Source organism: Phoenix dactylifera, chromosome 8, assembly GCF_009389715.1.
Source record: "Phoenix dactylifera cultivar Barhee BC4 chromosome 8, palm_55x_up_171113_PBpolish2nd_filt_p, whole genome shotgun sequence".
NCBI lineage: Eukaryota > Viridiplantae > Streptophyta > Magnoliopsida > Arecales > Arecaceae > Phoenix > Phoenix dactylifera.
The window spans coordinates 16,984,119-17,009,623 of NC_052399.1; the positions used below are offsets into that span (position 1 = coordinate 16,984,119).

General features: G+C 39.2%; 2 protein-coding genes across 4 annotated transcripts; both read right to left on the reverse strand.

Moving 5' to 3' along the window:
• Positions 1-579: 579 nt before the first annotated feature.
• Positions 580-8,705, reverse strand: LOC103702559 (protein EMBRYONIC FLOWER 1-like). 2 transcript variants are annotated; one of them, XM_008785042.4, is made up of 6 exons: positions 8,438-8,704; positions 7,100-7,291; positions 5,279-5,709; positions 3,967-5,195; positions 1,075-2,840; positions 580-949 (listed from the first exon to the last, which is right to left on the reverse strand). In XM_008785042.4, exons 2-5 carry the CDS (start codon positions 7,249-7,251, stop codon positions 1,158-1,160), a joined length of 3,495 nt encoding a protein of 1,164 aa, XP_008783264.1. In that variant the 5' UTR covers positions 7,252-7,291; positions 8,438-8,704; the 3' UTR covers positions 580-949; positions 1,075-1,157. The 2 variants fall into 2 exon arrangements, with proteins under 2 accessions (XP_008783264.1, XP_038985013.1); XM_039129085.1 differs by having other exon boundaries at positions 595-982; positions 8,438-8,705.
• Positions 8,706-13,072: 4,367 nt separating this feature from the next.
• On the reverse strand, positions 13,073-20,270 carry LOC103702561 (probable plastidic glucose transporter 2). 2 transcript variants are annotated; one of them, XM_008785044.4, is made up of 15 exons: positions 19,967-20,270; positions 19,674-19,793; positions 19,401-19,512; positions 19,234-19,301; positions 19,005-19,137; positions 18,695-18,794; positions 18,472-18,584; positions 18,272-18,365; positions 17,724-17,877; positions 17,454-17,597; positions 17,304-17,377; positions 17,134-17,222; positions 14,829-14,943; positions 14,254-14,438; positions 13,073-13,540 (listed from the first exon to the last, which is right to left on the reverse strand). In XM_008785044.4, exons 2-15 carry the CDS (start codon positions 19,759-19,761, stop codon positions 13,537-13,539), a joined length of 1,473 nt encoding a protein of 490 aa, XP_008783266.1. In that variant the 5' UTR covers positions 19,762-19,793; positions 19,967-20,270; the 3' UTR covers positions 13,073-13,536. The 2 variants fall into 2 exon arrangements, with proteins under 2 accessions (XP_008783266.1, XP_008783267.1); XM_008785045.4 differs by having other exon boundaries at positions 19,674-19,800.
• Between the last annotated feature and the right edge of the window lie 5,235 nt (positions 20,271-25,505).

Sequence of the window (25,505 nt, forward strand, 5' to 3'; positions counted from 1 at the left end):
CGGTCCTTCGAGGCTCGTATCTAGAGGGATAGAGAGGGGCGACAAGACGGAAGACAGAGAGGATGGAAAAGGACACGCATGGTTGACTAAAGTTGCCCGTGCAAAAAAAAAAAAAAAAACGAGTCCGGTTCTGCGGCTTCTGCCGTGCTAAAACCTGGAATCGAGTCACCTTTACAGCATTTCTCATCGTCAAATGCAACCGGACCCAAGCATTGTAACTTGACATCCAGCACGGATATTTTGAAGGGGATGTATACAGCCAAAGCTATTTTAAAGATATATAAGACATGAACTTCCGAAACCGAAGACAACTTGGTGACTCCAAGACAACCGAACACATTAAGCTGAGCTATAGGACAGATAAACTGGTGAACTGAAGCATGCTAAAAACCATGGACAGAAAACATATCAAGATCCAATGCTCAATGTATGTGCGTGCGTGCTAAAGAGAGGGAGACGGAGAGAGAGATCAAATGTTGCTGATGGCATTTGCTTTTAAAGTACAACTCAATGCTCAAATTCCTCCCTTATTATCTCATAAAAAAAGCAGAACAATCAGGTCAATAAATTCACCAACACTTTGAGCAGACAATCGAACTGGAAGACTGCTCTCATATCTTGCATTGTTTTATATACATATACCCAAGAAAGAAGTCATGATCACATTTGAAAACCTTTGAGCCAATATATTAGGTACAACAGCAGCACACAGACAGATCCATGTTTACAATCCCTACCTTAACCAATTTATGATCACAAGAGTTGATTGTTTCCTGTTTGAAATTGACTGATGGCACCCAGTTTTATTATTTTTTGCACATTAACCAAGACAGAAAGGTCATTGGGCTGCCAGAAACCACTGAAAGTTGGAAAACTTTATTTAAGGTCAGAGCACACAACAAATTATCACCCACGCCCATGTCCCTTCTTGCACCTTCCAGCGTCAAGCCTGCAGCATGCGTACCAGAATCAGCAAAGTGTCCTGATGATCAAATTACCCCATTTATGACAATCTCTAGTTTAAAACCAACTTACAACTTTGAGGGTGAAAGTTTACAGAAACAGGAATTTTACCTGTAGAACTTCAGAATATCTTTTAAGAAGTTCCTGGAGATAGGAGAATGCTTGACACTGAGATCTGCCTCACAGAAAAGAAATCAGCTTCTCATTTTCCCATTTAAAGCAGTAACTCTCCTCACTTTCTGCCTTCTTTGTCCATTAGGATGAACTATACTTTGTGGGTTCACGGTAGGGGTTGTAGGTCTAGGCCATATATTATCACTCTCTATCATATATTCATTGTTCTCATCTACTACGGTAAAGTCAGCAGGATTTCTGTTAATAAGACATATTTCCTTTTCACAACGGTTATTCAGGGGCTGAACTGCTGCTCCCTTACTGCTGATCCCTACACCAGTTATATCATTCCTTGCAGAATACCATCCACGATGCACATTAGAATTTACCACAGAAAAAGGGCTTTCGGAATTCTCATTTCTAGAAATAGAAATCAGGGCATTCAGTACTCCAGCCTTATTTGCAGAGTATGAAAGATCAGAATTACCCTTTCTACTAGCTTCAAGAGATGTCATTTTGCTGGAACATCCGATTCTGAAAGTTCCCGAATTGTCCGGAGGACTTGTTATTTCCTTCTGCAACAAAGACCCATATACACCAACTCTTGGAAGCGGACGGTAAGGTTTGCAAGAAATTTCTTGATGCTGAACTTGATTAGGATGTTGAACTACCAATGGAGGGTGTGCGGCCTGATTACTTTTACCTATAGGTCCTAAGCCAATCATTTCCTTTTCATATTGACCAGTAGAAGAAAGATCAGGCTCCCAAAGGGTTCCTTTATGGTTTCTATTTGGCAAATCTTGAAGAGACATGCCTGACCATTTTGCTGAATCCATCAGCCTGAGCAAATGCATTGCTGGTATGCTTTCATTTGTATATAGATCTTGTGGTCTCACCGTTTCTGAATTAGATGTATTTCCTAGCTCTGCAAAAGATGTCACTGCTGCGAAGCTTCTGTTGTGAACTGAGAATTCAGCACTCTCTTTCCTATTCTGGATGTGAATTTTAGCTTGGTCCGTTGTTTTCGAATGATCAATATTGAGTGCAACTGTCATTGGTTTTTCTTGAAGTAAGGTGTTATAGCCAAACATATTCATATGACTGTAATCAGCACTAACCTTTTCAGTATTTATTCCAAAGGGTGTTCTGCTTAGTAGCATTGATGGCTCACCCAGGGCATTTCTGAATGTATCCTGACCTAACATGTCCTGACCTTTATGGCATGATGCTGATGTCTGCATCCCCACTTTGTTCCAGCTGTGATGTTGCAAATGGCAATTTTTCTTTGAATCAGTCATAGGAAGACTAGGATGACCTCTGCATTGCAAAGGTGTTAGGGATCCCGTACTGGCACTAACAAGTTCTTCTTGATTTAGATTTATGTAATCATTTTTTCTGCCATGGCTGGTAGCATAGTCCGATAATTTCATGCTTTCATCAGCATTCTTGTCACTTCTGACAGCAGTCCAAACACTATTTCCTGTATTATTCCACACAGTTTTTCGCTGGGAAAGGTTCTCATGTAGTGCACCAAGTACCTTGTCTCCATGGCCTTCATTGACATCCAGAACATGATTATCCTCCATGATTTCAGTCCTTTCCAATACATCATGTGTGTCAGCCATAGCAGCCTTAGCATTCATCAGCCGTCTGTCATGTTTATTTTTGGCCAAGAGTTCAACTATGTCCATTGGGATGTCATCTAAAGCTTCCTGCTCACATGTCCGTGCGGTTTCTTGCTCTTCTGTAACTTTTTTCTGCCCCTGAAATCCAATGGCATTCTAAATCTCATGTGTCTAATGAAATCTAGATCAAATACATCAGCAACTACTGCCATAGATAATATGCCATATATATGTGCAAATTTTGTCTAATCATAAGAAAGACAGAACATGCTTTATAGATTATAGAATTGTCAAGATATGAACATCATCGTGCATGCATATTATAATTGCAAACCATATACCGCTGAGTTTCATGACAATTATGGTAATCATCAGTCAAGAACCAACCAAGCTCAGAAGGAGCTACCTCAAAATTCAAAAAAAAAAAAAAAAAAATCTCAACTCCAGTTGCAGTTTCAGTTGGTGCAGAACTTACTATTAATATTTAAGCCATTGAACTAGAATTATGTTATATCATAAGAAAGAACTTAAATTCGTACGTCTAATGCTGTGAATATGGACAAAGTAAATATAGGGATTTTCAGGACTCTAGATGGTGCTTTTTGATTTTAATATTTCTACATCCGTCAAAACCTTCATCAGAAGGCTCCTTGTGAAGATCCTTTCCTTTTACAGACCCACCTGAAAAGTACTTTGATATGATCGCTTTTCCCTTAACCAACAAGGACTATACCTTAATTCAACCAGTTAATCTTTTTCTCATATAGCTGTGACCTAAAGTTTATTTGACCATCAAAGTTCACCACCTCAGACATGGTGTTCATTGTTCTCTTATGGATCTTCTTTGAGAAATGGATCTAGTAGAACATTTAGTAATTTAAAATCCTAATGATGTTCAGGACTCATCATTGTTTTAGAAAGACATTAAAAACAACACAAGTAAAAGAGACAAGCAACCACATGACACACGCAAGATAAACACAGATGCACAGGCATACAAAGCACAAAAACACAGAGCAACATGAAGTAGTTGCTACTCGTTATCCTTTTTCACTCTTTTAACCACTAGTTAACTCTTCTATGTCTTTGAGCCAGTACATTTAACACCTCATCAAACTAGAACTTATCACCATGTTCAAACTCACAGAGTACTATAGAAGTGAAAAAAGAAAAGATGACAGCATACGAACATCAGTCCAAAACTAAACATCATAAAGGAACGTAAACTCTATGAGTATTAACAACATGAAAAAGGAATCCTTACCTTCGGCAAGTGCATCTTTCCTGATTCTTCATTGTCAATATGATACTCCTTTCTCTTCTTTCTCAAGGTAACCTTTTCACTGGTGTTGCTACGAGTACTTGGACAATGAAGCAAGCTCCTCCCAGTTTTTATGGTTCTTTTCGATTTAGAATGGATTGTCTTGGCATGCACTTGTTTGGTTGCTTTACCATCAGCAATAAAAATGTCCTTGTTAGTCAAATTTTCTTGTTCGGGCATGAGGCAGCTCTGATGCATTGCCCTTTGCATCCCAATAGCATTTTGCTTGTGTTCTTTGGCCCCACAGACTTTGAGGCTATTGACTAACCTATTTTCAGCTGAGGCATCTGCTGCAGCATCAATGTGCTTATATCTCCTCTTTGTCTTGGCTTCATTACGTGCTTTCTTTATCCAGTACATTAGAGATGACCCATCATCTAAATTTTCAAAATCTATAAATCTCCTCTTACCCTTGAATGACTTTACTTTGGTTTTTTTGTGGGAAGCATGATGAATTTCAGGACCAAGTTCTGGATCTTTCCTTCTCGATGTAGGTGGCCTTCTGACAATTCTGTCCTCAATTTGATTGCCATCTTCACTACCATCAGAAATATGAACCTCACCAGATGAGTCCAACACCTTAGTTCTCATGATCTCATCTAACAGACGAATCTTCCTAGCCTTTTTATGTTGCAGATTTCCATCAGAGAAGCCCACTTCCATGGCACCATTTCGACTTTGGACAGTATCTTGAGGCAAAGTTACATTAATGTCAGATGTTTCATCATCATTTTCATCCAATCCCTTGGAGTCCAGTTCAGAAAGATGAGCTGCAACAGCAGTTTGAGAATCAACTTGTGGCACAGCAATATTTTTTTCTAGTGGTGCTTCAGTTTCTCTGGTTGCTTTATTAAATTGTTGTTTCATCTTGCCCATTTCCCTAACCAATTGTTCATCTTTCTCCCCATGTACCATACTATCAATACAAGCAGGACTAGCAACCATCCTGAAATCGGTTCTTTTATTGAGTATTTCAGTTTCCTTTGATTTAGCATTTACCATGTCCTCAAAATACAAAGCTTCCAAAGTGTTTGCTGTTGATGTGGCATTTCTTTCTCCTCTTCCTCCCATGTGGCATGCTTCATCTTTTGTCTCAACATAAGCAAGCTTGTCACTTGATGGATTTTGAATCCCTTCATAGCTACCTTGGCTAGCTTTGGCTACCTGCAAACCTGTGAAAAGCAACAGGTAAGTCATGAAAATGAAATCATTAAGTTAAATGGGGAAATGTAAATTCAAGTTGCTAGCAGACAACCTTCTGTGGCTGCGCCTGTTAGATAGTTCTTTGTACTCTTGTCACAATTTGCTGCTGGGCAACATTCACGATTAGGCGCATTAACAGAACTACCAGCTTCAGTTAGCCCTCCATCTACAATTTTCTCTTCAGGTAGTTGATGAAAGCCTGGAAGCATCTCTTTATCATTGGCATGAGTAATGAAGGTGTTTCCAAGAAAAATAGTGCCACTTTTTACTTCAGCATTCTGAATATCAGAAGGAGCTTCATTTGCTCTTGTTACAGCACAATTAATAGCTTTGTGCCGACAGTTTTGGCAATTCCACCGTCTAAATTTAGTCATAGGAAGAGGAGGAAGGAGGCCGATATGTTTATCAGATGTTTGACCATGAAACATAGGGAATGGACAACATATCTTTGGGTCTTTCTTACGAATCTCAGCAACATATCCTCTGTGGTCAGGACAGAGCATATTAGAAAAATAATGAAATACAATTTGACTTCTTAGCTGCTACTTTGAAAATTAAATGTTTAAACATATTAAAGCCTCTTGAAGTACTCCGATCAACTATCCTTCAAACAGTAACTACTCAAAAAACTGTAAAATGTTGTGTAAATAATCAACAAGATCCTCTCATATGATATTTCAGGATATTTTCCTTGATAAAAGACTTAAGAGATACAAAGTTATGGAGCGCTAACTGATAACTTATGAGCCACATATACATGTACGCACCGCATGTGCGCGCATACACACATAATACATGTGCTGGGAAAATTTACAACAAACATGCCCTCGTCTCTGTAAAGTGCATAGGAGTAAAAGGAAGGGCATTTAGGTAAATTATGTGGTTTGCAAAAATCTCTTTCATAGGACTTGCATGTCCTTTGATCAAAGACCTACATTCATATGTAGGTATGTAATTAAATGCACCCAACATATATTCGTACATACATACCTCCATATATAACATGGCTGATTAGTCCACCACTCATGCATGGCAAGCACACGCCGCACAAAAAGAAAAAAGAAAAATGCATCCATCCACCAATCCTCATGCTCCCAGTCCACCACTCATGCTGGCAAGCACACACCGCACAAAAAAAAAAAAATGCATCCATCCACCAATACTCATACTCCCACCCCCACCCCCAACCCCACCCCACCCCCCACCTCCCCAACCCCACAAAAAAAAAGCACATACATATATACACACAAGCACATAGATATGTCTGTACATATGAATGAGCATCTGCGTATATCTACATGTATATGTGAATGTGTAATATTAAGCACACGAACTCAAGAACATATATGCGTAAACACAGAAAAGCGAACGTGCATAAACATAGACACACGTTTATATATTATGGTGCGTAGACACATAGAAATATATAACGTGGTAAACTAGTGCATCAACGCATACCTGCATGGATATGTATGGATAAAGATAGGAATAAATAAGCATAGATAAAGATAAACATAGGAATAGATACATAAAGATAAAAAAAATACATAATGTGAATATATAAGGATAGGGATAGATGTGTATATATTTTTGGTACATAACAGATATATGTATCTATAAATATGCATATTGCGTATAGGTAGGATACATAATTTGGAAGACAAGTGCATGCATGCACACCCGCATGGATATGTGCACATAAAGATAGGGATGGACAAATCACAGCTGCAGATCCTAACAACGAAAAATTTATATTGTATTTGTAAAGCATTGTACGACCAACCTAGATTCGATGAACCCTATAGGGATGCTCAATTAAAGCTCACATTACTTCACGGGCTAACAGAAATTAATAGGAGATTGACAGACTTACCGAATGGAAAAATGGTCACAAGTTTCTGTTCCTTGAACACCATCAGCTGCAGCTGCCTCAATGAGTCTTGGTTCTATTTGTGAAAGGCTAGACTGGGGAATAAGAATATTTTCCCCTCTATAATTGCTCTCCTTCACGGAACTTGCTTCCATCCCACAAAAGCAGCAAAATACTAACACTATGAAGCATGTCCTACATGGAAAAGAAATTAAAGGTTATCATCAGCAAGTATTTGTCTTCTGAAAACGCGAAAAAGTTATAGCCAGCTAAAGCATCGTGATATCATATTCACACGAGGAAGAAAACAGAAAAGATGTTCTATGCGATGATGATTCGATGATGCAACCAAACTAAAGTTAGTACTTGTAATCTTCTAATTGGATGCATCAAAGTCGAGAACAAAACAAATTCCGTGCATGTCTCGCGGAAGAACAAAGATCTAACAAGATACCAAGAGGGATAAAAAGTTCGCTTTCTTAGCCTATTGGCAGCGGAAAACAAAAGATCTAGCTTACATACAGCCTATAGATATACAAAACGACGACAAGCCCACACATCATGGTGAAGTAGTAGAAGAACCCAAGAAACTGCTAGAATAACGAACTCACACAGCACTGTGATGACAAACAAATAAAGAAAGGAATAATAGAAGATTTTGCTGGCGAATGACCACATTTACGACATGAAATATAAGGAAATACGAAACATTTAATAACTTGTGTTCCAAACCAATCTCTATGCGTTCAAACTGAAGCATAAAATCACGTCAATCTAGGGTTTATGTAGAGATGATTACACTTTGTAAAAGAAGATCATGCCAACCATCAACCACCACTCGAGGATTATTATAAATCATGAGATCACGCTTGCGAAGCCGAAACCCAAAAATTCATGTCAGCGATCGATGCTTATCGAGCGATCTTCTTGCTTTATGAAATCCGGAAGACGAGAGGAAAAACTTATCGTCCCCTCGCTATAACCGATCCAAGCCAACTTCTGCTGCAACCGCGATGTGTGAAGCAAAGTTTCACCCCATAAAATCATGCATCCCAAACCCCTCAACAAACAAATAGAGATTCGCCCACAAAAAAAACCGAAAAAAACCATTCTTTCGAGCGTCCAACTCTCCGATTCTAAAACCGGACCACAAAACAACCAAGAACAGCAGCGAAAGCCGACTCCGGAGGAAACTCGATGCGAAAACCAGTCGGAAAATGGGGGGAAACCACGTCAAATCTCGAGCTGGACAACAGAAACGGCAGAAAACACACCCAATAGAATCAAACGGTACCAAAGTAGCTCCGAGCAAAGATCATCGAGAAATCCAAGAATTAATACCTCTAATCGAGCCAGATGCAGATAAAAAAGGAGTCACTTTACTCTCCGACTGCTCATCGCCATCTCCGGCCCGGCCTATCGCGATAAATCCGCGGGGAGCGAGATTCCTCATCGATGGATCCCGCGAGCCGAGCTCCGCGAGGAATCCTGCGGCGGATTAGTCAGAATTGCAGAGCTGAACGCGAGAGAGACCATGGGTTTCAATCTAGGGTTTAGAGGAGAAAGAAAGAAAGAAAGAAAGTGAAGGGGGGATGAATGGAAACGAGATTTATGGCCTCTGTTTGTGTATATATATATATACATACATAGGTGACATGGATGTGTGGCTCTGGAAAGCCCCCGCCGGGGTGACATGTCACCCCCCCACACGGCCACAGTGTTAAATAAATTTATTGAAAGCGAAGGGGACATGGCCGAATCGGATGCCTCCACCAATACCCCATGTCTCGGTCCACCCCACCACCACCCACAAAACCCTAACCCTAACCCTAACCCTAACCCTAGCCCTAGCCCTAAAGATATATAGCACCTAGATATACACAGCTCGTTTGCATGTGTCCACATCTTGTGAAAGAATACTATTGATGATATTTATGTGGAAGATGCAAAAGAAAATTTTTTGCTTGTTCTACAATCTGAATCATTCTTTAAGCAAAGCGCCGATAGAATTTTATACATGCATAAGTTGGAATTGTATCGAATACTTCCAATTAAAACACAGCATGGAACAAAAGGTGATTTGTGATGCAGATAATTGATATTAATTTAGAAGGCGGATTTGATAAAAATCAAAGGCTTGTAATTACTTACGCCCATAGTAATAAGATACATCTCAAAGTGCAGAAAAAGGAGGAAAAAAACCTTTAATATTTATTTGGTTTTGTATCATGCATGTAACATGAATTGTATTGTTGATTTAATAGTATCGGCATCTTGTGAAAAGCTGGGTTTTTTTATGGCACAACTCAGAAGCTAACTGACTTTTGTTGTTCTGTGACAAGCTTCAACCAAAGAGCAAACAATAGAAAAAAAGGCATTTTTGATATTGTTTTGGTACCTATCAAATGTTACCAGCAGCTGCAAATAACCACTGTTATGCCATACTGAAATCCGAAAATTATTATGTTTCTGAAAATCTTCTAATTTTACTGAGATAATGATATTTTCCTTTCAAAAGACTGAATTGAAAGAAACACCTCTGACAGGAATATCATAAATATTTATGTATACATGCATGTACGTACGTGAAACAGATTAAAAGGTTCGGCAAGCTCACTAGCTAATTCAACGTCCACGTTGTATCACCTTTGTGATGACAATGCCCTCCAGGCTCCATCTAATGGAAGGTTTGCTCCACTCCATCAGCTTACAAGTTTGCAAAAAAACTGATACGTTCCGAGAAGAGCTGGTACATTTAAAAAGATGGACATGAAAGACGACCGAGTGAAGATTTTCGTGGCCAAATTGTTTGAGAAGCTGCTCCTAGGTTTCACTGTTCCCATTGCTGAAACCTTCGAACCGGGAACGTACGTAATACGTCCTACGTACCAAAAGAAGTTTATGACCAACGTCATGTGGACTAACTATTCTCCCTTTGTGGAATGAGCTCACTAACGGACTTGGAACAGGACTTCTGGAATTAATATATACGTAAGCTGGGTTCATGGTTTTCTTCTTGTTTTTTTTTTTTCTCTGGTGTGTGTTTGTGTTGTAATACACTTGCTGTAAAATCTCAGCAAATTATAAGCTGTTACCGTTGATGGAATGACGTACGTATCGGCTGGCCGGTTGACATTGAGGCTTCCATGCACGTAGGGGAAAGAGTGATATGAGGAGACATCCCAGGTGAAAATTAAGTATAAATTTTTGTGGTGAATATTTGATGTAATATGATTCTTTGATAGTAGTAGAGCTAGACAAGTCGAAATCAATTATAATTCGCCGTGTTTATATATATTCAAAAAATATACAAGATAGATTAGCTGTGAACATACGATCAATATTTCTGCAACCAATATTATGCAGTTAATAATTAGCAAGCCACTAAATAAAGTGAGTTTAGTTTCACTGTTTCGCAAGCATGTACCATATTTAAAGTTACTATGAACATGGAGGTCCCTTGCTATATATTTATCATCATATCACGTGGACGATGGAAATCAAGCAAAGGGTGGAGTTGTTGTTGATGCATTAGGAATTCCTACAATGGGTCCGATCAAGTATCCAAATAATTTAAAGAGAGAGCACAAAAGAAGCAAACACAAGTTATGACTCGCATCGAATACACAGAAACTTGAGATAATGTAGAGAAAAAGGGAGTGGCTCCACAATTTTTGATAAGTGTAAGAAAGCAGCTTATGATACCACACCCAAGCAAAAGGCTAAGATGAGCGTACTATGATTTGGGAATACTAGAGGTTGAGTTTCTAGAAATCAGATGGACAGATAATTGTTGATGCCGAGTGATAGGTTGTGACTCAAATCTGATGACAAGGAGCACTTGGAATTCAGGTGCCCCAGAAATCTGGGCGCAAAAGACAGCCCAGGTTAGCTGTTGAGGCAGGTGCAATCAACCCCAAAAGGTGATAAGAACGGAAATAAAGGGTCTATTCAAGTCAATGCGTCATCATTCACTTTTTATTTTAATGCCTCGTGGCTCCAATGGCATTGCTTTTGTTTTTTTTTTTATGCCGAAAGTAGCTTGCGTGTGGCACTGGCACCAGTTCGTAGAGGGTTCATGGAAAAAAAGTGGTCAAAATAACTCTTTATATATATAAATCGACTCAATCCAATCCATCTTTAGATGCTTTTAGGTTTGTGCTCCACAGCAACTCCATTTCCAAGAAAACTTGCTTGTATAATGATGCTGATGGTCATTCATAAAGTTGTCCTTCCGTAATAGCAATTATAACTTTGCCTGAGAGTGAATTTTAGGTATTATATATCCATTCAAAATGGTACGTGAATTGAGGTGCTGATGTAACACCAAAACTAAACTCTCTTCAGAACATGAACTTGTAATTATTAATATTCGATTTTTGAAGACTTTGATGATGAATACCCGTAAGTACAAGCCTTAGGAGGTACTTTATTTGCCTAAGTAATGGTTTTTTGGAAGAAAAAAAAGAGAGAGAAAATGGACCAAGCTGTAAATTTATCAATGAAGTATCAGTCATCGAAAAACTTGAGCTGAATGTATCTTATTCCGGGAGAAGTTGGAATCGTTTGAAGTTACGAAAGCCTCCATGAGAAGCTGACTTGAATACGTTGATCTACAATTGCCAATTTATTGCCACTTGAATCTAGGATACAGTATGTTTTCCAAAGGTGAAAATGGTTCCATCTCGGTCTCCTGAAGTGGGGTTCAGTGGTTCAGTATTCAACGGCCTGCCAGGCTTTCTCTGCAACCATGACATGGTTTTGAGAATCCATTTTATATGTAGGATCCGGTAATATCACTACCATACATGATAAATAACATCACAGAAGAAACTGCGCCGATAGTTTTAGAAGCTCTTAGACAATAGAATACAATGGAAGGCGAGATAGAAAGAGACGGTAAGGCATGGGCTTGGTTAATAGAACCAGCCCTTTCTCCAATATCACTAAACTCTCTGAATCAAGTGAGGATTCGACTCCACATCACTTGATGTCAAGATTTGCTGTCTCGGTACCGAATTCCATACTAGCTCTATATCGGTACGATAAGGCATGGATCTTTTTGGCATACCGAGTATTGGTATGCCATCTATACTGGGCGCCGGTACCGAATTGGTATGGTACAATACATCTCGTATCGTCCGATTCAGACTGGTACAGCAAACCATGCTTCATACAACTTTCAAAAATTTTATAAGCTAGCACTCTTTAACTATCAAAGACTTTAGTTTAGTGCCTTAACCTCCGTACATAAGATTATTGCTAAATAGTCCAAAGCAATTGCCAAACGATTCCTAATCCTGGCAATCAGAGACTGGCACGTAATGCAGCATCTCATTGATGGCCCAAATCCCACAAGCTTTACCTAACCTTTGTGTGCTGCATCCATTTTTTTTATAACATGCCAAACTAGCAAGCAGTCTGCTTACTGTATTGATGCACAAAGCGTTGGGTTCAGTTAGATACGCTATATGGTTGGTCAGAGTCTAGGGCGCCTCACCCAAATGCCAAGACACTGGGATAGGCAACCACCACAAGAAAGAAGGAACACTTTCTGTGAGTCACCCACAACAATACAATATCTGGTACATCCCCTACCCTGTAACCAGCCCTCTTTTTCTTCTTAAAAGTAAAGAAAACCATCTTCTACTTGATGGGCAGCATTGTTTGATCACCATAATCCTCGACTCAACAATTTTCTTTCCTACAAAGATCAAATGCAAGCATTAGCTTAGACTCGCCGCTAATTAATCACTATCACCAATTTTTTGAAACTGGAGTATCATAATCAGAATTGACCGCCCAAATCATGCAAATATAATAAGAGGTTATTAACCATGTAGCCACCAAATTATTTTGAGCCAACTCAATCAATCGATGAAGTCAAATTATTTACGATGAAGTCATTGCATGCAGATTTTAAAGGATATAAACCACTAGATCACAGACACAGCCTCACCCACAAAGGGCAACTTGTCACAAAGCATCAGAGCAGTCTCAAGATTTCCTATTTCTGTCCCTGCTCCATTATTTATTCTACTGACCAGAAAGTGAATTGATAACAGAGTTCGATCAAGAGTCGAAGAGCAACCGAAAACAGATAAAGCTATAGTAACACAACCACCAACCGCAGCACTTAATTCAGAACACAAAGGAACCGTTCCACGGAAATTAATACAAATATCATGGCACCTCGACCCAACAATAATATAGAAGAAAAAACTGGGAGGAACTACACCAGAACGACATAAAGCTTCCTGAACGGAACTCATCTCTTTTATGTTAACAGCTACTAGTTTCCTTCACACTAATTACTCTTGCTACATGTATCTTATGCATTTATCATACTTTCTATAACACCAGCAAATTGAATAAGCTCCCAGATGACAGCTGCAATAGTATGCAAGTGGACGGATGGGATTTTAACATTTTGCATGTCTTCACCTGGGAAAAAGGAGGGGGAAAAAAGGTTATCAGGCTGTCAAAATACAAAATATGGAAGAAATAAAATTCACAGGCGCATGCAATCCTTTCGAGAATGTAGCAAAGATTATTTTTTAAACTACACAATTTTCAAGAACCAGATGGTTTGCTTCTGGTACATAATACCAATCAGACCATTCAAGCAATTCGACAAATTCCATTTCAGTGTTTTAACCCAACAGAATGATTTATTGGTAGTATGACCCCAAATTCACTTGTATGACCATCAAAATTGTGCATAACAACATTCGATCCAAGGGATAGTGTCAATCCCTTTAGGTATTGTTTTTAGATATAACGGACAGGTCTGGCCTCCTTCTACAAGATGTTCATAGAGGATCTCTGCCTACAATAAAATTTCTGCTTCCGTGGCAAACAAGTAATGGTAACTCCTCTCTCCAGTTGAGTCAAAAGCTGCAGAGTAAGTTGCAATCGAAAACCACGCAATGAAGTAAATAATTATGCATCTGAATTTCTTAATACTGGATTCTAAATATGTCATGCATGGGTATGATATATTAGAAAAGCAAGTCCAACCATTTTACCCTGTTTCTTTTCAAGTTTTCTCAATGTTCCTCTTTTTTCTTTTCTTTTCAATTTTAAATTACTTCAGCACCACCAATACTGTGAAAATAGGTAAAACACTGAAAATATGTAGATCTTCAAGATGGTACCTTTCCTCAGGTTGTAGGAGTGATATTTCGATTTCCTGAAGTGACTTGCCTTTTGTTTCCACAACATTCCTCCGCACAAATATTGCTGCTATCAAGCAAAAGGTTGCAAATATTGAGTACAAAACCTGTGGTCCCAGTTGCTCCAACAATTGCAAGAATAGAAGACCAACAAAAAAATTCACCACCTGGAAAATTCAAAGTCAGGAAGACATTCTTCAGTTTCACAATACTATCAACCCAGCAAGAATGAAAATAAATCGAGTGATGACATCCCTTAATTTGACTATAGCGTTCAACAAGCAAACATGACAAATAACAATGGTAACAATCCCCAGCACAAGCAACTTCTACATTAACAACATCGTCATCAACTTCTTATCAATAGCAGTACATTCTTCAACACACTGAAACTGGGCAAAGTCGATAAAACTAACTGGGGACAACTCTATGCAGTTTATGTTTTACCACATTTCTCAATGACTTGATTGAGCAGATATACAGATTTTGCACAAGTTTCTCTGCTTATCCCTTCGTGACACCATTTGAAAAGGTAAGATACGACAATGAGTACTTACCCAATGCACAGACATGCATAAAGCCATAGCCTTTGCCCGAATCCTGTTGGGAAAGATTTCAGGCAAAAGAAGACCAGGAACAGGGCCAGCTCCTAACGAAAATGCCAAGACAAATCTGCAAGAAAATACGTAGTTAGCTTGATGCAAAGCTTCTATAAGTATCCCTCTGTTCATTTCTATGAAACTACTCTTCAAGTAAAATCATGCAAAATCTAACTGAAATCCGGAATCCCAGGGTTGCTTCATATATCTAATTAATGATAATTCAACTCCTGTTTTCTTTTCGGATCACTGACAGACACAACATCATTGATGCAAGGGTTTATTGGCAATACCAGAGAACCCATTGTGGAGTTAAAACTTGCAAAGCAAGTGCCAGGAACAATGCACCCATATGACACTAAGCCAGAATATAGACATCTACAAAGGATTCATGCTCTGAGTAACAATACTGCATAACCGGGTGCATGTACAGAATCCATAGATACTAGCAACATACAATTAACAGGAGGACTGAAGAATAGAAATCACAACAACATACCAATCATATTTGATGTATTACTAATTTAATAGATTACTATGTTACCATCTATGACCCCCCCCCCCCCAAAAAAAAAAAAAAAGAAAAGAAAAAACACACACATGTACACAAAAAATAAAAATAAAATAAAAATAAAATTCCTCTACTTTTCTAATCAAGCTGGTTCACAGATCAAATGTGAATTTGCCACTAAAGAAATGACCATAAAGTTTATGATAGGTGTACCGAAGTTCCAATAAACATTATTAGAGGTATTATTAATGCGGCTAAACAAGCACTAAGGGCACATTCTTGACAAGATGCTTGCGCGTACCCAACCATTAATGTAACATCACAACATGGGAAATACTTATCTTGATGATAAGTTGAAATTCAAACAGTATAATCGTGGTGAGAACCTTGTACTAGAATTAAGATGCTACTAGAAGCTACAAAAAAACCAGATTAATAGCCATAGAAGAGGCTCACCATGATAAAGGCTAGATAGAAGACATAAGAGAAGATCAAGCTGAGCAAGAAAGCCTCTGGTAGTATTGTGAATGATTCAGTGAATCTTTTAAGTGATGATCACACACTATCATGGCTGACTGACCCACCAAGCTGATGATGAACTAGTTGAAGAAGCTGACTGTCAATAATACAAGCTAGATACCAAAGTCAACCAGCAAAATAGAAAACTAGGAGATCTATATCACACAATAGCACCAAGTTGCATGTGGACTATGCTGGAAATTTGCAAATAGTCTATGTGAACCAGTGTATGTCAGGCATGGTAAGGAAGATCGGTAGGTCTCAAGGCATGCTTAAAGAAATCGGATGCATGAGATGCTAGCATGCATGGAGCAACTAGGGTCAAAGCTACAAAGATCCCAAGCCAAAAGTGAGGAAGGCTGCTATGCATATATCTATACACTCAGTGCAACCACGAGGGTGAAGTTTGCCCTTGAATAATTAGCAACTCTAAGAAATGGCATAGCAGCAAAGAAACACGAAGAAGCGACAAGCCAAGAAGGAAATCAAACCTTAGAGTCAAACTAGAGAGCCACATGGAATGACAAAATCAAGATGTCCCACAGATGGATCATGGAAAGACTAGTCCTCAGCATGGAAGACAAGAAAATCCCAAACTCAAAATAGAAGTCAGAAGGTAAGGGGCTATAGAGTGACTTGGGGTGGGGATCGGGATTTGGGAGCTTTACAGAGAGATAAGCAGAAGAAATGTACCCTTTGACCAACAAAGGATGGAAGAGGCACGCTAATAGGTAGTGGACCAGCCTGAAGAGGCAAAATGACTAGACACCATGTATGGTGGGATGACAAATAGGATTTTAAGAATAGCAAGAAGATGCAACAGGAGCCAAATAAGATCGCTAAACCCTACCAAGGGTTGGAGCAAATTCAACTTGCAAAAGAGAAATAATCCAACTAAATGCAAGATATATCCAAAGGACACAATGCAATAAAGCTGAAGCTTTTAGTCATAGTCAATACAATGGAATATTTAGATCATTTGACTAAATCATCAACAAATATCCAAGATGTACGCTTACGATAATTTTTCATGACAATGTGAATCTAATACAACGTACAAGGTTCTACCGATGAAGAGAAAAAAGTGTAGTTCTACAATACTTAAATTGGTCATGCAAATAATCCAACTAAATAGGCTTCAGATCGAGCAACAAGATGCTGACACCAAATTTGAGATGTCGATTTTCTAAGTAGCACACAAGAATCCAAATAAGATAGGTGCCTAGAACTTACAACAACATTCCACCAACAGAGAGATACAACGTCCCAGAACCTAGGTGATGAAAATTTGCTGCACCGGCCTGCAGACCCATTGCTGCAGCCTGCATCAGCAGAGATATTAGATGTTATCAGTGTAAATGTACAGAGTTTGCCAACAGTAGAATTTTCGCCAAACAGTTTACCATGCCTAGAAAGCTCCCTAACAGTAGAACCTTCCTTCCTAGTTTGTCCATCAAAAGTGTTGCAACAATTGAACCTGAAAACAATGAAATGACAAACAATTATTATTAATTCCAGATTATGGTACTAACATTTGAGATAGTCCCTCTCACCTGATAAATTAGCAAACCCCACACATATATTGGCAATGTCTGAGGGCACCCCCGCGCTTTTAAAAACGGTCGAAGAGAAATAGAATACAGAATTTATGCCTGATAACTGTTGTAAAGCAAACAGCGTAGTTCCAATAAAAACAACTGTAGGAAAAGAAAAGGGACTTGCAATGAACAAAACTTCCATGTAGAACTTTTAAAATTATGACAACAGGGCAGCATGCAAGAAAACCATGATGCAAGAAAAGGAATGCTAATTGGGATGCTTGCCTCGAAAATGGCGACCATAGAACAATTCTGAATACTTAACACCTTCTGCATCATCCCCTTTGTCTGAACGTGCTAATTCTGCCATTGCTGATTTGACATGAGGTCCTCCTAAAAGTCTCTCGAATTCAACTTCTGCTTCACCAATTCTTCCACGCTGTGATACATGAATAACCACTCACAACAATTTTCATTTGACAAGTAAATAAAACTAGTTTAGTTTATTTCCAAAATAAGGGAAATAAGTCTACATAAGAAAATAAAATAATTGATTGAAAACCCGAACTTCCAATAAATGTTGCAAATTGAGTCGATAATGTTTCAGCTTGAATTGCTAAGTTTAAACATGAATATATATGTGAAATTTCCAGCACCATCTTTTTCCAAAACAACTACAGCAGATTACTTTAGTTACCTCATCTTAACTCAAAGAAAATCCACCGTACATTAATTCGACCATCATATATTAACACATAACTAGTGAATGTTGTGCATATGCCAACTCTACAGTAATCTCAATAAAATTAACTATCATTTGTGAAAGAGAAGACCTTATAGAGCCAGTGTGGACTTTCAGCACAGAATTCCATGCAGAGAGCAAGTAAAGCAGCAGGAGCAGCAGATACCCAAAAGCACACTCGCCACCTACCAGCACAAAGCAGATATTCAGCATAAAGCAGAGAATTTTGATGACAAAAGGCGCAAAGAATAGCTACTGAAGGAATTGTTTAAATCTCATTACGTCTCTTACCATCCCACGATTTCTTTCACTGGGATGCCAATAAAGAGAGTTGCTAATAGTCCAAGACATGTTGCGATCTGAAAGAAACTACCATAGGTACCCCTCACAGAAGAAGGAGAAACCTGAACAGGATAGCAGATGAGGAAACAAATAAAGGTCAGGACTACATAATAATATGAACTAAAGGATACTGTCGAGCAATCAAAATATTTGATGCAGAATTCTGATGTACCTCTGTTACATAGAGAGAAGCTACAGGCGGACCTACACCCATCCCTGTTCCAACCAAGAACCTACCAAGAAGCATACCCTCCAAACTGGTCGCCGAAGCACTGCAAATGCAAATTTATAGAATAAGGTTCACTTAAACAAAAATGAAAATACATCACCTCCAACAAAGAAGGCTATCTGAAAGGAAGAATGATTTTTTTAAAAAGGAAAACTCTAAGAACTAAACAATTCTGACATTTGACATGCTGCAAAAACCAAATGAGTTAAACAAAGATGAAAGCCCAGTAAATTTCGCAATCTGGATACATTACCTTATACAAGCTCCAGCGATCATAGGCAACGCAGCCAACTGGAAAGCCCTGCACCGCCCAATCCCATCTGCAATCGACCCACTAAATAAACTCCCAATAAGTGCACCACCCAAACACATGCTCACCACGAGCCCTGCATCGAACACCAAATCAGATACGCATTGTACTCAGAAATCACAAGCAAATCAAAGTAACTTAAAATCAAAAGCTCTATTCCAACAGTCAATACCTTCTGCCAAAGCATTCCCAGCAAAACCAAGATCCATAGAAATGCTTTCAAGAGGTTCATTAACAACACTGCCATGAATTCCAAACAAAGTTCGCAACTTTATACTTGTCATCCCACTTCCAAACATTATAAAAGAGATTGCAGTGAAGAATGTAAACTAAACACACCCGAGGTGGTAGCCAAACAAGAAAGACGAGATGGTCGCCACGCACACATGCGGCAAAGAGTGTTTCCACGAGGGACCGCCAATCTCTTGCCCAGTAGAATTCGACAATCGAACTGGCACCAGAAACGCACTTCAGAATCTAAAATCACTAATATACAAATCGAAGCAATCGATCCATATACCATTCCAAAACCAATGTAACGGAAACCTAATCTTAACCAAATACACACGAAATATGCCTGCAAACAGCCAGAAACACAAGAAAAGGAGCCACCTGGACTCTCGTCATCTCGATCCATGGCGCCAGCAAGCTCCCTAGATTGCATCCGCTTGTGGACCGAAGAGTTAAACTTCCACCTCATCCCGATTCGCTGCCACCACTCCTTTCAGAGATCTAATCACTTCCAGAGAAATCAGTCCAAACCACCCCCACCCCACCCGACCCCACCCCCAAAAAGATCCAAAAAAAAAAGCAGAAAAATCAGAGATCTCTCTACTTGGATCTCTTCTCATAAATGAACTTCAAAAAATAATTGAAAAATTAAAATAAAAGAAGATTTCAGGTACCTCAAGATGAACATGAGAGATCTCGCAGTCTCGAATCTGGACTCTTCTTTCCACTTCTACCGCCCAGTGCAAACGTGCGCCCGGGATCGATGGCCGGCGCTAGCGCACGGAGCGTCCGAGAGGAGTCCTGGGAGCCTGAGGCTCTCTCCTCTTACATGCACACCGGGTTCACACGCAGCGTTTAAGCCGCGAAGAGCGATATAACGCGCGCCCGACCGGTGAGCGGCGGGAGATCTAGAAGCGATCCTGGGACCTGACGTCGAGGTGGAGACGAGAGCGAGCCCGGAAGCGGAGACTCTCCGCCAGCCGCGTGGCATTTAAAAAGATGAGTCCAGCACACGCCCTTCAATCAGGACCGTCTGATTGGTACTCCTCGATCACCGTCTGGCGGGGGGTTTTCATGTACCCATGATAAATATGTCATTAATTATCCTTGTTTACTCCTTGGGAGCGAACTCATGGAGTTAATTTTGTATCAATTAAGTCTAAGCCCATTCGTTAGACAAAAAAAAAAACCAATGTGGGATTTATTATGGAGCAATTAATCGACGGTGACAAATCTGAGCGGTTGGTAGATTGGCTGGTCTTAGATGGGTGCACGTGTCCTCACATCTCAACGTGTGACCGGCGTCCACGGCCGCCTAGCCGCCAGCGAAGCTTTCAGCTTTTCCAGATGCGACCGCGGAGCCGTTTCCAAAAGGACTAGGAACAGTGTCGATGGTTTTCTTTGTAAAAAGAAAACAGACCGCCTTCGCGACCCACCCATCGGACGTGGCAGGAGATGATTGGTCAGATTCGACATGGTTGGTGTAATTCACATGGGGTTGCACCGTTTAAGGAGCACCGTCGTGTTTAGTGAGAATGACGACTTAAAAAAAGGACAAACTTTTATATTAAAAATAAAAAATTGGCGACATGCTTTTTCACCTAATTCGGAGAACTGTTTAAGAAACCGTGTAAATCTCTGCAGGTGGCCCTCTTTTTTCTTTTTCTTCTTTTCTCTCTCTTTTTTTTCTCTTTTCTGCACCAGATAGATACCTCCAAAAATATTAAAAAATAGTATACCATGAAGTATGCTAGATAACTTTTTTTTTACCCACAAAATATCTTCAGAGTAGTTAGTCTACAGCTCCATTAGCCTCTCTATAAACATGCCTAACCTGAAACTCAACATCACTTCTCACCATAACTTAAATATTTTGGATCAAGGGGTGACGCTCATCTACGCATGCAAATCTCTGCTTCGATAGATATAATTTCATGGGATCCTTCATGATTATAACTAGGCGCATAACAAATCAAAAAAATTATAGATAGTTTTGAAATTAAAGAAACAAAATCCAATTTATGGTTTGTGGCAGGCCTAAACTGCTGACTAACTATATGCGAATTTTCTTACGTACTTACTCATTTCACGTTGAAAACAATTTTGGGTACGAGCGTTGGTGAAGCTTGTGCTTTCCAAATTACTTAGGAACGTTTTCATTGCGGATGCATGTATAATTATGTAACGCTGGAGTTATGACACAGATGGAGCCTGGGATTTATGAATGGAGTCTTTCGGTAGATAAATTATACATCAAAGTGCCATAATCCTTCAATCTATTTCACAGCAATCGCTATGTTTCCCCTCCACCCAATCTCCCTTGATATTGCCACCGGTACCAAGAGCAATTCCTTGTCCACATCACGGTCAGAGGCTTAGAGACGTAGCTCTTTGCAATGGTGGTGCCGAAGAGAGGCCTTGGATGTGAATGAATGTGAACCGGTTACTTGTCGGTTTCTTATAACACCCTCTATGAATTAATGACAGAGAATGGAAATGAATTGGAGAAAAACACTTCTACTTTAGCCTATGGATGTCATTATCTTGGCATCACCTGGCTTGTGTTTAGGACAATGAACGCTTAACTGGGATCGGTGCAAGGCTTAAAAGGGTAGTTGGCATGTCACATTTGTATGGTACAATATCTACTTTTGATGTGCATTAGCGCCAAAAAAAGGTACAGTGGCATTGCTAAGAGATGTACTGTGCTTTTAATGTGTAAGTTGATAGACATGCATTTTCTTGAATTGGGGACCTCTCCAAACTTGACTTGGGTTAGAGAGAGTTTGGCTCCCAATCGCAGCCATTTTTGATTTGGGGGCATAGGATCCATGGCAATGCATGAGAGAAGTAGGTCGGTGGGTTCTATTCAATCATGATTGTTGTGCCCAAATCATAAACATTGTGATCGGAAGACAAACCCTCTCCAATGTAAGTCGAGAGTGAAGATGATCTTTTAGTAATAGCTTGCAGGTCAAGCTAGGCATGTACTGTGCATCAAGAATGAATCGATAAACAATTCTCACACTCAATGTAATGTGAAGATTGTTATAGTGTTTTACCATGATAAAACTGTTCAGAATTTTATCCAAAAAAATGCTAGCAAAAAGATACTTTTTGGGTTCCTTGGTTATACGTGAGTACTCAAAATCTTCTCGGCAAATAACCGATATGAGACTAAATACACGCCCACATGGATCCTTAAATACTCTCTCCTTTCAACTCTTGACATCCTCGTCAGATTAAGAGTTCAAATCTAATCACAAGTACCACGATCAGCCTGTGGTCGTCTTCTATGAACTTGTGTTGCAGTGTCTCCTAGTTCACATAGGCTATGGGCCGAGTTCATTCTGATACTATTTGTAACAATCCGGAACTTTACCTAAAAAATTCTAGCCAAAGGTATTTTTTGAGTTTCTTAGTTTTGTATAAGTACACAAAATCTTCTCAACGAATAATCGGTATGGAAATAAATACATGCTCGCACGGATCCTCCCAAAACTACTTAGAATAAATACTAATATGGATCAATGCCCAACAACACATAGCAGGAGAAGATGCATGGTCGTATATTGCACTATCAAACCATGAAATGCAATGTAGTTTGAGACTCTAACATACTTGAAAAATATAAGGCACCTACAAATCAGTACATATGTCTGTTCCATTTGTGTTGGGGAAGAGGGGAGGTGAAGAGAACATAACTTAAACATTATTTTCATATTTTTGATATTCCTCTCTTTATTGGTCTTGATTTGGGTTGATCAAGGCAATACCCAAGTTCTTTTCATGCCTCAAGTAAGAGAACTTGGCGTTATGGATTAATTAAACGAAAAAAAAGAAAAGTAAAAAATTACACCAAAACATGAACAAGACAAAACAAAAGGAATTGAATCAACCTTTAATTATCTAAATTCATGTAATACTAATATATCTAATATATATGTATAATGGAGAAAGACAAGATAAAATAAAGTGGATACCAATGAGGGAAATGAGATTAGAAAGATGGAGAACACTTGACCATCATTTACTCTGATTTTCAGCATCTTTGATCCACCAAAACTAAAGGCAGTCCAGTAAAGATTAACCCTGTATTGTAAAAAAGAATCATATTTCTAAGTGTTGCGGGATTTTCACCCCGGCAACAGCCCTAGTCCCAACCGAGCTAGCAGAGAAAGAGACCGCGTCCCTCACGAGGTATTGTCCGCTTTGGGGGCTTTCGGGCACGGAACCACTCACCCCCTCACGGTTTTATCCCGCAAAAGGGCCCTCGTGAGGAAAAGGCTTCGCCCTCCTCATTATAAGGCACGGAACTTTTCCGCTCTAGCCGATGTGGGACTAAGTTCGGCACCCCCCCCACAACATAGCCCCCCCAGCGGGAAGGTTCCGTGCCGGTTTTACCCGGGGGCCCCCACAGTCCTGGAGGGTAGCCTGCGGCAAGGGGCACGCCTCTCAACGAAAGCACCATCTGTTGCGGGATTTTCACCCCAGCAACAGCCCTAGTCTCAACCGAGCTAGCAGAGAAAGAGACCGCGTCTCTCACGAGGTATTGTCCGCTTTGGGGGCTTTCGGGCATGGAACCACTCGTGGGCATGGAACCACTCACCCCCTCACAGTTTTGTCCCGCAAAAGGGCCCTCGTGAGGAAAAGGCTTCGCCCTCCTCATTATAAGACACGGAACTTTTCCGCTCTAGCCGATGTGGGACTAAGTTCAGCACCCCCCCCCCCCCCCCCCCCCCCCCCAAACACTAAGGTATAAGATTGATATAGCCTATTAGGTGTAGACATCAAGGTAAATTCATTGTAGTCTTGTATAAGGATGTGAGAGACGAAATCTATAATATTTTCTTGGTAACTTTTATCGTGAAGAGAAAGTTATTTATAACAATAACTTATATTGGGTGGATGCTTCTTATGCTAGTAACTCCCATTGTGATTGTTGTTGGCTCCTTGTATAATTAACTTTTTCTTTATGCAAATAACCTTTTATATGAGTGATATACAAGTGGTTAAACATGGTCTTCTCAAGTGTCATGCATAAATTAATTAAATAAACCTTGATCGGTCTAATATATTTAACCATTTTCTATAGTTGATCAGTGATCAATTACTTTTTGGATGTAAACATTGCCCCATGGCTCAGTAAAGATGACTGAAGATAATATTTTTTTTTGAGTTGGATATACCTAAATCTATATATGATCAATCAACTATCACGTATAATAAGCCAAGCATAGCAATAAGCTATATCTAGGATCAATCGATTACATTTATATCTATCAACCATGTTTATCGACAATAGTGCTGGTAGATTAGAGAACAATATTTTTATTTAGTGAACAAATGCTTACATGATAGTTACTGACCATATACTTTAATTCTTAATGAATAAACACTTAATAACCAAGGAAGATGAAAAATGGCATGAATATTGATTGTATATGGTTGATCGCCGCAATGCGTGCTATTACGTTTTTGGGTCATCATGAAAAAATTGTTTTGGCCGATTAGTATTCCTATATCAGTTGATTATTTTGATTGGTTGGCCTTCTTTGCCTTTGTATGATCAATCACTCTTAGTTGATCAGCTTTTATGGACCTTGGTTAATCAGTCATTATTGGTTGAATTACTTTTCTAGACCTTGATCTATAGCTTTTATTGGTTGATTGGCCTTTATAGATCTTGGTAGATTAGCTTTTAGTGGTAGATTGGCCTTTCTAGGTCTTGGTGGATTAGCTTTTGGTCAATTGGCCTTTCTAGGTCTTAACCTACTAGCTTTTTTAGTGAATTTTGGTCGGTTAGCCTTTTTCAACTTAGTAGATTGACCATATTTCATCGATTTATCTCTTTTGGTTTTGCTCGAATGGCAATGCTTAGTTGATGATTTTTTTTCCACAATCAAACTCAATGTACACTTTTTGAGTATTACCATCAATCGATAAACAATTTTTCCAAGGTGTTGTTCAAGAATATTAAATATTTTTTAATTTGACAAAAAATTGTTCATTCTTGTATGGTTGAATCTCGGTCATATCAACCATATCTTTCAAATAACTTTGCCTCTCATGATTAAGATTGGTGGATACATATCTATATGATCAATTTTTAAGTAACTCAAACAATATGTCTTGAAGAACCATGACTCTCAAGTTTAGAATTAAAGGACACACACATATATATAGTCAATTTTTAGGTAGCTTGAGCATAGT

What these genes read in the sequence shown, in the direction of transcription:
- LOC103702561 (XM_008785044.4), bottom strand. Translation starts at nt 19,761, where the DNA reads ATGAGGTGGAAGTTTAACTCTTCGGTCCACAAGCGGATGCAATCTAGG. An exon ending in CTTCTCTCTATGTAACAGAG is followed by an intron (nt 18,585 to 18,694) that starts GTACATCAGAAT and finishes TATCCTGTTCAG; the next exon opens with GTTTCTCCTTCTTCTGTGAG. An exon ending in TATGCATGTCTGTGCATTGG is followed by an intron (nt 14,439 to 14,828) that starts GTAAGTACTCAT and finishes TGAATTTTCCAG; the next exon opens with GTGGTGAATTTTTTTGTTGG.
- LOC103702559 (XM_008785042.4), bottom strand. Translation starts at nt 7,251, where the DNA reads ATGGAAGCAAGTTCCGTGAAGGAGAGCAATTATAGAGGGGAAAATATT. An exon ending in TGTGACCATTTTTCCATTCG is followed by an intron (nt 5,710 to 7,099) that starts GTAAGTCTGTCA and finishes TCCTGACCACAG; the next exon opens with AGGATATGTTGCTGAGATTC. An exon ending in AACAGGCGCAGCCACAGAAG is followed by an intron (nt 5,196 to 5,278) that starts GTTGTCTGCTAG and finishes TGCTTTTCACAG; the next exon opens with GTTTGCAGGTAGCCAAAGCT.